The sequence below is a fragment of the Camelus bactrianus genome, chromosome 21 (assembly GCF_048773025.1).
Source record: "Camelus bactrianus isolate YW-2024 breed Bactrian camel chromosome 21, ASM4877302v1, whole genome shotgun sequence".
Classification (NCBI taxonomy): Eukaryota; Metazoa; Chordata; class Mammalia; order Artiodactyla; family Camelidae; genus Camelus; species Camelus bactrianus.
This window is the reverse complement of record NC_133559.1, coordinates 4,751,487-4,766,102: the sequence shown is the minus strand read 5'-3', so window position 1 is coordinate 4,766,102 and position 14,616 is coordinate 4,751,487. Positions and strand designations below refer to the sequence as shown.

Below are 14,616 nucleotides of genomic sequence, written 5' to 3'. Positions count from 1 at the left end.
ATTTTTATATTTAAAAACTGGTTTTAAAAGTTTTAGAAATATATTCCAAAACCCATCTTCCCTGATGATGCAGCATGAAGTAATGAATAAATCCTGGCTTTGAGTAACAAATTGAGGGAGGCTGCAGCTCAACTTACTCATGCCTGTTTCCTCAGTCTATCTACAGAACCTAAAACCAATGTTTTACATAATATTCACTCCGAAGTCTGTTGAATGAGCAAACGAGTTCCAACTCTGCAGAGCTGTCAGTTTAGTTCCAGTGCTTTTAACTGCTTGTACTCAATTCCCCAGAGGGAAATGTTCTTTCAGGAACTGATTTTATTTCCAATATTTGGAATCTGATGTGTTTAAATCCTTAGTCTCCCAGTTACTAGCTGTGATTCCTTTGGGTAATTAATTTTTCTGAGATTGTTTTCTCAATTATAAAATAAGATTAAGAATCTCTACTTTAAAAGAGTATTCTAAGGATTAAATGTAATATATAAAACATATTTAGTGTAACATTGGCATAAGGATGGACATATAGATCAACAGAATAGAACAGAGCCCAGGAATAAATCTTACATATACGATCAGTTGAATGTTTACAAGGGTGTCAAGACCTTCAATGGAGAAAAGACAGTCTGCTCAACAAATGGTGCAGGGAAAACTGGACATCCACATGCAAGAGAATAAAGATGGACCCCTTCCTCACACCATATACAAAAATTAACTCTAAGTGGATCAAAGACGTAAACCTAAGAGCAAAAACTATAAAAAGTCTTAGAAGGAAATGAGAAAGTCTCCGTGATACTGAATTTGGCAATGATTTCTTGGCTATAACGCCAAAAACACTGCAACAAAAAAGAAAAAATAGATAAACTGGAATTCAAAATTTAAAAGTTCTATGCCTTTTCAGTTAACATATAGGCAAACTCTCATTTTGTACTTAGTGCACTTCTGGTAACTTTAAAGTACAATGTCAGAATTACTCAACAAAGTCACAATTGTAAAGAGGTGCCTTTTTCCAGAGAACATTGTAAGATCCTTAAATTATGATTGGAACAGGCCTGTTAGAGGCAACCTAGTGGAAGTCCAAGAGATGCCATGGGTGCCTAAGGCCAAGGTAGGAGGTATTGTATCTATTACCCTGTTAACTGTGTAAATACTAAACCACCCCTCTCCTGAACCCAATGTAGGAATAAAAATATTGGGGCAATCCCCACTCATTAAAGGACCATGTGGTATCCTCTAGTTTCCCAGAGCAAGGTCTTTCTCCCTTCCATGACAGCACAAGCTGACGGGGACTTCAGCCAGCCTGTTAACCCCTTCTCACATGGGCCTTCAAAACTGGCTACCTGCTACAACTGAACATTATTCACTGCTCCCGGGAACATGAACAATGGTGAGGACTGGAGATTAGGACAAGCAGGGGATAATTTCAGAGACAAATTCCAGACCTTAGCCACCCCTTGGTATTTTGGAGGGAGGTCAGAAGCAACTTTAGCCTCAGAGAAAAGCTGCCAAGTAACAGGCCCAGTTCTGCTACCACAAACACATCCTACCAGGAGCCGGGTCTTTATTTTTTAGCAACAGCAATTGCCAGGAGGTAATACCACACCATGGCTCAAAATCATTCAAAACTGATATATTAAAGATCAAATTCAGAGACTGAAAGGTAATTCAGAATTTTCAATGTCTAACTTGTTAAAATGAGATTGTACAAAAGTAACAAAGTTGAAGACAATCTGTATATTGAATTTCTCCAACCACAATGTAAGTTTCTAGAGGGCAAGGACCAGATCTTCTGTTTCTAAGCTATTTCTATGTAGTGCTCAATAATATGCTTTATTCACCATGGGCCTTACTCCTGATGAGCGAAAGAAAGATCAAGCCCTCAGAAACAAGGAACAGTGGTTCCATCAAATTACGGTTATTGTGAAAGGGGAAAAAAGATACTGAAAAGGCAGAATTAAGGCCAGAAGAAATCTGAAGCCATGCTACTATACCACAAGGGGGCAATATTTGACCACTAGTAATCTGGAGATGCAGGAGACGGGCAGTCTGCAGCTGTTACTTTTTTGACACCGTGCTGAGGGCTGCAGTCAGGGTGAGGGTGGGCCAGCCACCCCTGCCTCCTTCAGCACTCTTCTACAGGGGTTGGCATCAACTCTTCTACTACCAGGCAGGGCTGTCAGGGGACAAAGGCCAGGCAAACACAGCAGGAGAGGAGGAGAGCAGCTGGTCTTACCACAGCCCCAGCTGTCAAGGATCACATAACCAGGAGCGCCTCTGGAGGAGAGGAAGGGGTGGTAGGAAGGCACCACTACCTGGAATCTCTTTTGAGTTCTCTAGTGAAGTGACTTTAAAATTTTTGTAGGCACCAGAATCATTTGCAGGGATTGTTTAAATAGATTACTGGGTTCCAACCTCAATTTCCAGTTCAGAATGTCTAAAAATTGGGACCCCTAAATTTGCATTTCAAACAATTTCTCAGGTGATGCTGATGCTGCTGATCGGAAGATGACATTTTGAGAACCATGCGGTAGGTATCTCTGGCTCTGTGCCCTTCCTTAACACTCCCATTTCCTCTTTCCTACCATCCATCTGATGCTTTTCCACCATTAACCTCCACTAACCTCCTTTAGGAAAACCAAATGAAAGACAAAACAGGAGTAAATATCAGCATTCCTCTGGGCAAGGATTCCAGCTCTCTACTCTGGCTGATGGGTGTTTCAGAAGCAGAATTTACTCCAAATACATACATGTTTCCTCTCCTGCCTTTTACCTAATAGTTGGGAGGCAGTTCAGAAAAGAGGAACAGATGCTTTTCCAAAAATAAAACCTTGCTTTGGGTTTCAAAAAAATTGGTTAGAAAACAGTAGATATACTCCACCACGCTTTAGAAAATTTTTCCACCTCTTAGACTACTTATAAAAAAATTATAGTAAAATTTACCATTTTTATCATTTAAGTGTACAGCTCAGTGGCATTAAGAACATTCACACTGTTGTGCAACTATCACCACCACTTATCTCCAGAACTTTTTTATCTTCCCAAACTGAAACGGTAGTCAATAAATAATTTCCCACTTCCCCACTCCCAACACTAGCTCTTGGCAATTGGTATTCTACTCTTAGACTACTTTTTGACTCGGTGTCTTTGACTTCATGAGAGAGAGAGTCCACTGCTGACTAGTGGGATTGCTTCTATACATGCAGGCCTTCTTACATGTATGTGATTGAGTTTATTGTAGGAAGGTAAGAGAAAATGGGGTTGAAGAAGGAAAAGAGGTGGAGACAACTGGATAAGGGTTTTCATACTGGGCCTCCTATCTCCAGGCCTCAGCAGCCCTGCCATGGATCCGCCCGATTCTTTCGCATCAAGAAGTTGATCTTGCGAGCCATTTCCATGTTGTAGATTCGCCGGCAGGTTTCATAGCTTTCCCTCTGTCGCCGACGGCAAGGCTTCTCGTAGTATCGCCGTCGCTTTATGTCCTCAATGAGCCCATCCATGGTGAGGATCCTGTATAAAGACAATGAAGTTAGAGGCTTGGGCTCATTATTATTTCCCAGTTTCACAATGGTCAGAAGTCAACTAATCAAACAATTGGTGTCTATAAAAATTATGGTGTGAAATGGTGGCAATACAATACATTAGCTGCCTACATATACAGGCCAGGTCCCAAATAGTAATATGTGAGGGGGAAAAAAGGCAATTAATTTTACAGTCTTTGTTCTTGGGGAATTTATAGTCATGGTCTTGTTCTCAATCGTTTTTCTCCCACAACACACCTGAGGGATATTTGAACTGTGAAGGGTAAACAGGCTGCCCTATTTCCATACTCCTTCCTTACACCAATTATTGTAAAACATAAATTGGATTGTGTCACTCTGATGTTAAACAATCTTTCACAATATACAAAATAGTCTAAGCCAGTGGTTCTCAAACTTGTCAGCATATTAGAATCACCAAGGGACCTTTTAAAAATTCCAAATCCTAGACCACACTCCAGGCCAATTAAATCACAAGTGAGGAGGGACATGGGCAGCATTTGTTAAGTTCCTCAGGTAATTTCAATGTGCAGATAAATTTGGGAACCAAGTCTAAGCTCAATGCCCTAAACAACTGAGCTCCCCACTCTCTCTAGCTTTATCTTTAATAACTTGCCCTACAAAGCCTTTGTCCAGTCACACTGAACTAGGGGCAGTTCTCCGAAAACACTACGTATCTATTTTTTTTACCTTTGCTCATGATGTTCTCTTAGAATATGATTCATTTCTTTCTCAGTTTTATAAAATCATTTATTTTTCAAAGACCCAAATCAATGGTTACCACATTTGTAAACTGGTCCAGGAGAAATTAACTCCTTCCCTCTGTTCACAAAACACAGTGGTTCTCAAACTTTAGCATGCAACAGTCACCTAGAAAACTTGTTAAAACACAGATCACTCTGCCACCTTCAGTTTCTGATTTCATATTTCCAGGGTGTTATAATTTGCAATTATAACAAGTTCCCAGGTGATGTTGCTGCTGATGGTCCAGGGAGAACCAATGCCACAGCACGCTGTTAATAACGTTCAAAGCACTGATTAGATAGTATTATATTTAGCATGTTTGATTTTTTAATCTTTTAAATCTCCCTTACAGGGTTGTGTGCTTTCTAAGGTTAGAGGTAAGCTTTTTTTCATTTTGGCATTTAATATAAGACTTGGCAGAAAGCAAATTATCAGTCTATGTATGACAAAAATGAATCCTCTATGTGACTGACACACATTCACAGTTCACGGGATTAGCTGACTTTGTAATAGACACAGTTCTTGGAAATATTAGCTCAGAAAGCCTCAATAACATTACCTTCACTAAAATGGCACATTAGTGTTTAGATAGCATTTTACACATCCATAATGTTAATCATAATTCTACGAAACTGACTAAGCAGGTAATATCATCTTTTTACAGATTAGAAAACTGAAGTTCAGAGAGGCTGACTTGCCCAAGTTCACAAAATGGAGCTAGGAGTAAAATTCAGGTCTTTAGTGCGGTGCTCTATAATACCACTCTGCTTCTCAAACAAAAGCCACAGAGGTTTGAAAGACAAATGACTGCAGTGCCCACGGGCAAAGGAATGATGAGAGAAGAAAGAGCTGAGCCAGCCTTCTTAATTAGAGTGAAAAGATGCAGGTTAAGAAGACATGGCATACTGAGGGAAACGAATTGATCCAGTATCTAAGCATTTATTTCTGTCTGGACTTGTTTATTGCTGTTTAATGAAGGCTACTTTTTGGACTAGAAACAAGTATATTAGAGGAGAGGGAAAAAAAAAGGAAAAAAAAAGTGCCTGAAAGGAAAAGATTGGATATATAATTTAAAAGGGCTAGGAGACTGGATTTGAAGAGAGACTATGAAAAGAACAGAGCCCCTGGATATGACTTCACCCAGGAAGAGGATCCTACTGGAAAGACAAAGACAGTTTAAAAGTAGGATGAAAGAAAACTGCAGAAGGACGAGAGCATTTAGACACATACTAAGGTACCTTACTGGAGTTTCAAAAGGTTCTGAAACAGAAGTGATCATCTTACCAAGTAAAATGTCTATGTGGTCAGGCAGAAAATCAAGACAAGAAAAAAGAAGTAACAAAAGAATGTAAGAATAGAGGAGGGGAAAAAATGAAAAGATCAGTGGCCCCCAACATAATGATGAGGGTTGCTAAATGGTGTTCCCTCTATGGTTCTACTTTCAAAATGAAAACCAAGTAAATTCTAAGATGCCAGGTGAGGATTCCCTTCCTTACCCTGCACCATCTACTTATCCTAAAAAGGCATAGATAATCTTCAAATGCTCTAGAATCCCTGCAGTAGAGGCATCTACTCATTTCTAATAAAAAGGATGCTGGAAGAGCTGTGTAGAACTCATGAAGCAAACAGAGAGGGTGTTGACTAATGATAATTCTGCTTCCAAAAGTGGTTCAATTAGCAAACCAAGACGTTTAGAGTAAACAGATCAGCCTGTAGTTTGGGCGCCTAGCAACCCAACACTGAAATCAGCCACCAGTGTTAGTGAAATTCAACAGATTATGTAAAAGGAGCTGAGTTGCCTGGGCTGGGGGAGTTCGGGGGTGGCAGACTCACATGTCAGTGTAGCCAGCCTATGTCAGGACCAACGTGTCCACAGAAGGACTCAATGGGCCTAGAAGCTCACCTACCAAGAATAAAAGGGGTCAACTGGGCACGCTTCCAGTATGCTTGCTTTTCCTTGCCTGGGGGCCAGCCAATCACGCAGGGCTTCCTAGCAACCTCTACTCTCCATCTCCTCATCCCAGGGCACCAATGAGGGCTCTTGGTTATATAACAATCATTTAGTGGCGGTCTCACTGGGCAGACACATAGGATGTTTCCTTAGTAAGACTACCTCTGTGCTCCAAACATGCTAAAGCTTTAACCACCTTCCTCTCTTCTCATTTGCTCATACCCATTGCAGTAATTAAACCATAGAACATGCACCTTATTTTTAAACTTCCAACTATCAGAAAGCTGAGAGAGAGGAGGAGAAGCCTGGGATGTAAGAGAGAGATACAGAAAGGATAGCCTGAGGACATTAGGGAAAAGCAGAGGAAACGAGTAAAAGTGCATCAGAAAATACTGTGGATGAACTTGGAGAGGACATTAAGCTAAGTGAAATAAGTCAGAAAAAGAAAGACAAATACTATACGGTATCACTTATATGTGGAATCTAAAAAATATAACCAGTGAAAATAACAAAGAAGCAGCAGATATAGAGAACAAACTAGTGGTTACCAGTGGGGAGACAAAGGTGGGGAGGGGGTATTACGGGGGTAGGCGATTAGGTACAAACTATTAGGCATAAAATAAGCTACAAGGATATATTGTACAACATGGGGAATATAGCCAATATTTCATAATAACTATAACTGGAGTATAACCTTCAAAAATTGTGAATCACTATATTGTACACCTGTAACACATAATATTCTACAGCAACTATATTTCAATACAGGAAAAAAAAAAGGACTCGGGAAAAAGAAAGAAAAAAAGAAAATACAGTATTTGACAGATAGGAAAACTGGGACACTCCAGAACCAGCATGTGCACATTTGAATACTCAAAAGTCCTTGCCTAGAAAATTATTCTAAGAGCAAAATATTTGTTCATCTTTTTCCCTGAGGTGAAAATACAATTTAAGAATATACAGCTAACACTCCAAGATAAAAAGGAACAGAAATGCAGCTTCCAAAGGAATAAATCTAAGTTGACAAAATACGTATCCTCCCCAAAGATTATAAAAATCACTGCCATAATACTTGCCCCAAGCTGGCTTTTTCCAACCATACACTCTTGCATTGCTTTCCCAGACAACCCCAGACACAAGCTTCGAATTTTCTAAATGCATAAGGAAGCCTAAAAGAGATCATCACACACCTCAGGCTCTGAGTCTATGGGACTTGAATCTCTTCATTTATTTTTCTGCCTAACCACTCCTCTTCTTTCTGATCAAATTCTTTTCTTTTTAAGCAATGTAAATAGTTTTTCCCAAAACCCATTCCTACATTGGTGTTTCAATCCTTGAAGTGAAGAAAAAGTAACACCACATTTCTTACCTAGGATACTTGACAAAATGCCAAAGGGTACTATCCAAAGACAAAAATCTCTGGATAAATTTGATGTATCTGCCTAGAGGACCAACTTTTATTAGAGGAGAAGAGGGAGCTCTAGCCCTAAAACAGATGTAATGGCAACAGATTAAAAAAAAAATCATCTAAAATTTTAATTTAAAAAAGAGAGACCTAAACAATAATTTTTTAAAAAAAGTAAGTAAGAAAATAAGGAGACTTCAAAGAAATTCCATATTTGCTTGTAGTGGAAGAACCTCTCATAGGTCCTTCACTCTCCTCTGCTGTTAAGGATACTTTGGGAGAAAAGCTTGACAAACACTAAAATAAGGGAGTGACAGAAGATAAAGGAACATTTACATTCATTAAGTAGACATTATGGAGAGCTTTCTATGCACCAGGCACTTTGGTAAATGCAAGGGATACATAAGTGAAAAAGCACAAATCTCTGCCCTTAAGAAGCCTATTAAAATCTCATGGGACATTTTTAAAAATGCTGCTGGCCGGATGCCACTGCCTAGAGACTCTGGGCCCTGGAATCTGGAGTTTTGTAGGGTTTTTTTGTTTTTTGGTTTTTTTTTTAAGATTCCCCAGGTGACTGGTAGTCAGGATCAAAAACCACATAGTGTCACACCAGTCTCTTGCTGTTTCTGACTAAAATTAGCATTTCTACCCAGGAAAAAAGTATGTATAAAGTACTATCCATCTATAAAAAGAGAATCTTAAAAGTAGTATGAGGCTGTTGTTTAACAAAAAGGAGGAAGGGTGGGAGGGAGGTAGGAAGGGAAGAAGAAATGAAATTAATTTACAGATATTTGAAAACTGATTCTTAACAAGAGATAGTACTATGCAAGGCCAGATGGCAGAAGGTATCCAAACATGCCTCACTTTTTGCCATTTATTTCTTCTTCCCGGAATCACCTACACCCACTCCGTACCTGGGATCATCAGGAAGGATTTTTAGATAAACTTAAAAAAAAAACCACAAAAAAACAGAAAAACCAGGAAAAGCAAAACTCTAATGTTAATTAAAAAAAAGAGGTATTTCCTAAATAGGAATTTTGTAAGAGACAGAGATACAGATTTGTTTATAGTTAGTTAGACCAATCCCAGACAAAGAAATTGGAAGAGTCCTCTCTCAGAAGGTGGAGCTGGCCTTCTGCTTTCTGCAGACCAGGTATCAGTGGAGAGATGATCAACTCCTTCAGGCAGGAAACTAGAAATATTCTGTTCTCAGGTTTCTAAATTTTTGTAAGTGGAAATGGGGAAGAGGGAGCAGTGCATACAGAGGGAATAAATGCTGTTATTTCCGAATGAGATTAGCATTAGGCTATGGAGAAGGAGCCTTGGTTGGAAAGTATCACTGTCTAGAAGAAAAGTCATTCCAATAGCAGCAGCAAACTAGATCTTCATGACAAAACAAAGCTTAATTATTCTCTCATTTTTTCACCTCCAGGCCCCCTTGAGCATAACTTGATAATCAAGGAAGATAAGAGACAAAACAGTTAAAGCAAACTGAATCTTTCAAAACAAATCCCCTAGGAAACAAAACCACAAGGGTAAAAACTTCCTTCCAGTGACTTCCAAATTATGGCAATAGCTAACACATAATGCCTACTATGTGCTAAGCACTGTTCTAATTCATTTATATTACTATCTTAATTCTCACATCAACCCTATGAGGTGGGCACTATTAACAGCTCCACTTTATAGAAGAAGAAACTGAGGCAGAGACATTAAGTAGCTATTCATAGCTCATGAGGCTAATAAGTGGCATAGCAGGGATCTGAACCAGTCAGTCTACTTCAGAGTCTGTGCTCTAAACTACTAAATTATGCTGCCTCATTTATGTGAGAAAACTATTTTCAGGCCTGGCTTTGGTAAAAAGAATTAAAGCTGTAGCTATTTTCTTGAAACAATTATAAGAAATGGTTCAATAAATAATGCTGCACTACATATTGTTTTGGGTTCTGTCAAAGAGCTGATCCCCAAAAACAAAATTCTTGTTTTTGTGTTATTTGCACTTTTGGAATAGGAGAGGTGAAGGGAGCTAAAGCTGAGCCTTTGGAAATTTGTTCTACCATCAAGTAACAGCTGCCCTTTGACATCCCTCAACAATATAAACATCTCAATCACCCTGGTTAGAAGACCCACTTAAATCCACCAAAATAAATCATACAGAAAGACTTACAGGGAGAAGTCAGAAAAATGGTGAAGCAATCTGCAAGACTCCCTTTCCCCAAATTCAGCATTTCATCTCACTAGCTAATTCACTATAGAGTCTGCAAAGACAGTCATTTGGTGCTCCCAGTATAGGGGCAGAGGAAGATCATTAGACATCTCAACCCTTCCAAAGACATGCCACTTAAAGGTCTGAAATAGGAGAGATGGGAATGAGCAGTGATAGAGTAAAAATGAAATAGGATTATCTTACTACCCTGTACTTAACTGATTATCTTTACTTTCAATGTAAGTGAAAATGCAAAGGGAACAGCTTCTGCCCAGGGATACGACTGACATGCACTGATACTGAGTGAGGTAATGAGGCACCTTAGATCAGATCCTTTGAAAAGACATACAAACCATCCTGAGCCTGGTTCTCAATTACACAGCTTCTGAGAGCATCTTTGTCCTCATTTACTACAGTCTTCTGCCATCCAGCCCTCCACACCTAGAACTCTTTGTTAAGAACAAAGTTCTCTTACGTTTACCTTCTCAGTCCCCAAGAACCCTACCTATCTTTAAACCCAATCACATAAGGATTCCTTAACTGGAGAATGACTGCCATAGGTCTCTCCATTTCCAGAGAAACTAGTAAATAATCTAGTAACACAGAGCAAAGAACACTGTACTAGAAAAATGTGTGTTTTATGCTTCTTCCACCATTTGGTAATTGTGTGACCCAAGCAATACAATTTTCTTTTCTGAGGCTTCTCTTACTTCTGAAGTAAAGTTACCACCTTAGTGGACTTAAGGCAGAGGGCCAGCTCACATATTAAGATCTCTTTCACAAAATTATTTGATAATTCAACTCAAGAAGCATTTGTTTCTCCAAACTCTGCTTCACTGGGGAGAGAAAATGATAAATGAAGCATGCCCAAAAGTCAAAACCCTTATAACTAGTGATAGGGGAAGATAAAGGAACTATCTGCTTGAGAAACCATAATAGGAAGGCGTTCTTTTATTACGGTCATTCTAAATCTTAGCTTAGGATTCAAAACCTTTCAATACAGCTTCTCCACTCCAGTCAGTTCATTTCCATCTATGTGTTTTTGCTTATGCTGTAAACTTTCTCTGAACCTGTAACACTTTCCCATCTTGCTTCTGTAAGACCCCAAATACGAGTTCAGCTTTTCCATTAGCCTTGTCCTACATCAATCCCTCACTCAGCTTTCTGTATACCATGTACTATTTTCCCGCTTCCTAGCAACTTTATAACTGGTTCCCTTTGGGCTCTTTTAAAAGTCTTGGGTAGAATTCAGGTTCATCATCAAAGGAATGAACACTGATGAATAAGCTTCATACAGTCGGGTTCTGGGAAGAACTTCAGTTTTAAGGTACTAAACTGAGGGGCTGAGAAGTTTCAAGACTGTGAACACCGGGGCTAGCACTGGTTTGAGACAACCTATGACGGGGAAGGGAGAGAATAACCACCGCACTTCCCAAGAGAGCTGGTCTAGGCATGATTCTGGTCTCTTACCAGTTACCTGTTTAGGGTCCTGTATGCACCTTCCACGTTCCCTTCCTGTACCATCACAGTCCTGGCAATGAACTTCAGATGTTTTGCCATGACCTTGGATTTAAGTCTTCAGTCTGCAGCATGGAGGAAAAGGGAATAAAGCACAGAACCCAGGTAAGAAAGATAATCACAAGAGAACACACACTGTACCGCGTGGCTTATTCAGGGTCTGGAAATGCAACAGGCTCTGGAACATGCGACACAGGGGCACTTGCAAGTCCTCATATCCTAGAAAGTACACGCGAATCGTGTTCAAGACTCCCTCGTTTTCTTTACCAATATAAACCCTACCATAGGGAAGAAAAGAGATGGTAGCAGGGCGTCCCCACTTTTGAGTCACTTGGCCGAGCACGGGAGGACCGGGACGCGGCACAGGCCCCTCGCCCCGCCCCATTATCGCTAACGGTTCCAGGAGGGTTTGAGGTGGGAATTGGGAACGGAGCCTTTCTCGGGGCTTAGGAATGTGGGCAACAGCCTGCAACCGCGCCATCCCGCCACACTCACCTTCCTTTCGCCAACCTGTGCAGGGACCTCTCAACTCTCACCCCTCACCCCCCAGGGTCCAGCCGACCCAGAGCCCGCCCCGACCGGAAGCGGAAGCTGTGTAATCTCCAGCGCCGCGCAGACACTGAGGCTGAAAGGGGAGGGACGTTACGTGGAAACCATGGCAACCTTCCCGGCCCCGGTTGACGGTTTCTTTACTCCGTCCCCCACGGCCAAGTTTCGAGCCTGGACTCTACACCTTACAAAGTGGAATGCTTGTTGCCTTAAATTCCCCCCAAACAAGTTCTTCGCCTTCTCGTGGAGTCACCGTCCTTCGGCCTCGGCCCCTGAGGTCAGCCCGAAGGGATTAACATGCCCCTTAATCCTATGAAATGCGAAATAGATATTTAATCCATTTCTTCTTCTGGAAGGAAAATGAGGGAAATAGGCGAAGTTCCTGAGCATGCTTCCTGTTTTCTCTTCCAAAGGACACAGATTCTTTGAGATCTGACTTATGTATGAAAACAACTTCACACCCCTCATCTGCTTAAAAACTAAGGAAAATAAACGAAATGAATATACCATGAGTTTTCTATAATGCGACCTTCCCAGCCATTTCACGAAGTAAAGTGAAATCACTAAAGAATAGGAAAAACACCTGCAGGAATTAGAATCAAAGATTCTTTTACGTCAACTTCTATCCCATTTGTCTCCTAGTGAGACTTAGTAGAAATAGCTCCTTTTTAAATTTCTTCCTCACTGTGGAAACAGCTTTCCTTTTATTTGTGTGTTACTTCTACATATGTATCCATTTATGCTTATTCACATAAGTTCAGATCCACTGGGAGAGGCTACTGGAAAACAGTAAGAAAAGGCTCAAAAGGTCCCAAGCAGGTACTTACACAAGGTTCTTAGAGTACACACAGGCGCGCGCGCGCACACACACACACACAAACACACACACACACACACACACACACACATAGATGCAGCCTCATCAATTATGCTAATGGGACTCATGCAAAAACTGACGCCTGCTTTAGAGTAAGCCAGGTTCAAAGTATCAAAATAGAGCTAGACTGGGACATAATTATGTTTATCGATAGACTTTTATTGAATGTCTACTTTGTGTCAGGAACTGTTGATACCACTCTAGTATCTCTTGGACTACCAAAAGACAATAAGTAGCCATAAAAGATAAATAGTAAAACAAGATAGCATATGCAAAATAAATTACATAGGCAACAGCATAAATTGGTGGAAAAGCACTGGGTTGAGGATCAGGAGATCTGGATTCTATCCAAATTCTGATACTCATCAGGTGTATGACCTTAAACCAGTAGTCTGCAAAGTACTGCCTCCAGGTCAAATCCAGCTTGTGCCGTTTGTTTATGTATTAGGTACGGCTGCTTTGGGCTACAATGGGTAGTTACAGCAGAGATGTATAGCCCACAAAGCATGTATCTGTCTGGCTCTTGCTGACCCCTGACTTAAACTATCAGTCTATTTTCTTATCTGTAAAATGGAACTAATAGTGGCTTTTAATCACACAAAGTTTGTCATGGGAATCAAATGGGATAAAATATAAAAATACTTTGGTGCTCGCTTCGGCAGAACATACACTAAAATTGAGATGATAGAAGATTAGCATGGCCCCTGTGCAAGGATGACATGCAGATCCGTGAAGCACTCCATATTTTAAAAAAACACTTTGAAAGAAAGGAAGGAGAAAAGTAACATTTTTGAGAGCCTACTATATACCAAACCTTTGTACTAGGCATTTTATATAACTGATTTCATTTGATGGAGTAAAGGGCCAAAGACTAAGCGCATATATCATGTTTAGTGGGAGAATAATCGGGGGAAGGACTTGAGTTAGTCATTGAAAAGAGGGCAGGGTTTAGTTAACAGAAGCAGGAAAGGCTGGGCAAGGTGAACGGCATGAACAAGAGTTTAGAGGCAAAAAGGCTTACAGTGTTCAGGGGCAAATAAATAAACTGGAACAGGAAAATTACGCAGGGGAGCAGAGGAAGAAACAGAGATCTTGACTAAAGGTTTTGGACTTTCTTCTCAAAGTACTGGAGAGCCAATGAATAGGAAATGACATGCAAAGCAATGTTCCAGGAAAATTAATCTAGTTACCAGTGAGAAAGTATGAGAAGGAAGAGAGGTTATTGCCATAATCAAGGTTTAGACCAGGGAGGTGGCAATGGAATGGACAGAAAGAAATGGATTTTAAGAAACATTCCAAACACAGAATAAAAAGTATTTGGTGACTATAAATAGCACCACATTTTAAGCCTCATTATCTACAAAAATGATGGTACCATCGATAGTATCAACAGAAGAAAAAGAGACTGTAAAAAAGCAGAACAGGACATCTCTAAAGGAAGGATAATATTTTGATTGGTGAACACCAGAAAAGGCACCTGGCTGGAAACCAAGAGTTCCGTATAATACATTGTATTGTCTTACACAAGTTCCCTAAGTTTCCTCATCTATAAAATGAAGGGGTTGAATTAAATACAAATGGTACCCTCTTGGCTCTAAAATGCTGCAATTTTAGATAAGTTTTAAGTGTTAATAACATGTAAATGGAACTATCCAGCAGAAATGGAGACATTCAGTATGCCATCTCAGGGGAAAGGTTGGGACTGGAGATAAAGCTTCAGCTGTCTTCTAAGTTGAGGCAATAATTAGAGCCATGAAAGACAATGAAACCTTGAAGTGAAAGAATGTAGTCAGAGAAAAAAGCCAAGGACTGAGCCTAGGGCAACACCTACAC

General features: G+C 40.2%; 1 protein-coding gene and 1 non-coding gene across 2 annotated transcripts; one reads left to right on the top strand and one right to left on the bottom strand.

Annotated features, from left to right (window-relative positions):
* Window positions 1-3,182: 3,182 nt before the first annotated feature.
* Window positions 3,183-11,975, bottom strand: MRPS21 (mitochondrial ribosomal protein S21). The gene is made up of 3 exons (XM_010958491.3): window positions 11,853-11,975; window positions 11,317-11,422; window positions 3,183-3,504 (listed from the first exon to the last, which is right to left on the bottom strand). The coding sequence occupies exons 2-3, from the start codon at window positions 11,397-11,399 to the stop codon at window positions 3,324-3,326; spliced, it is 264 nt and encodes an 87-aa protein (XP_010956793.1). The 5' UTR covers window positions 11,400-11,422; window positions 11,853-11,975; the 3' UTR covers window positions 3,183-3,323.
* A 1,454-nt stretch (window positions 11,976-13,429) lies between these two features.
* LOC123617883 (U6 spliceosomal RNA) lies at window positions 13,430-13,532 on the top strand. The gene has a single exon (XR_006726175.1). It is a non-coding gene; the product is annotated as a U6 spliceosomal RNA (small nuclear RNA).
* Window positions 13,533-14,616: the final 1,084 nt, after the last annotated feature.

Bases quoted from the DNA above. Each gene is read 5' to 3' on its own strand.
- MRPS21 (XM_010958491.3), bottom strand. From the start codon at position 11,399: ATGGCAAAACATCTGAAGTTCATTGCCAGGACTGTGATGGTACAGGAA. The intron at 3,505-11,316 runs GTAACTGGTAAG...GTCTTTATACAG, and splicing joins GCATACAGGACCCTAAACAG to GATCCTCACCATGGATGGGC.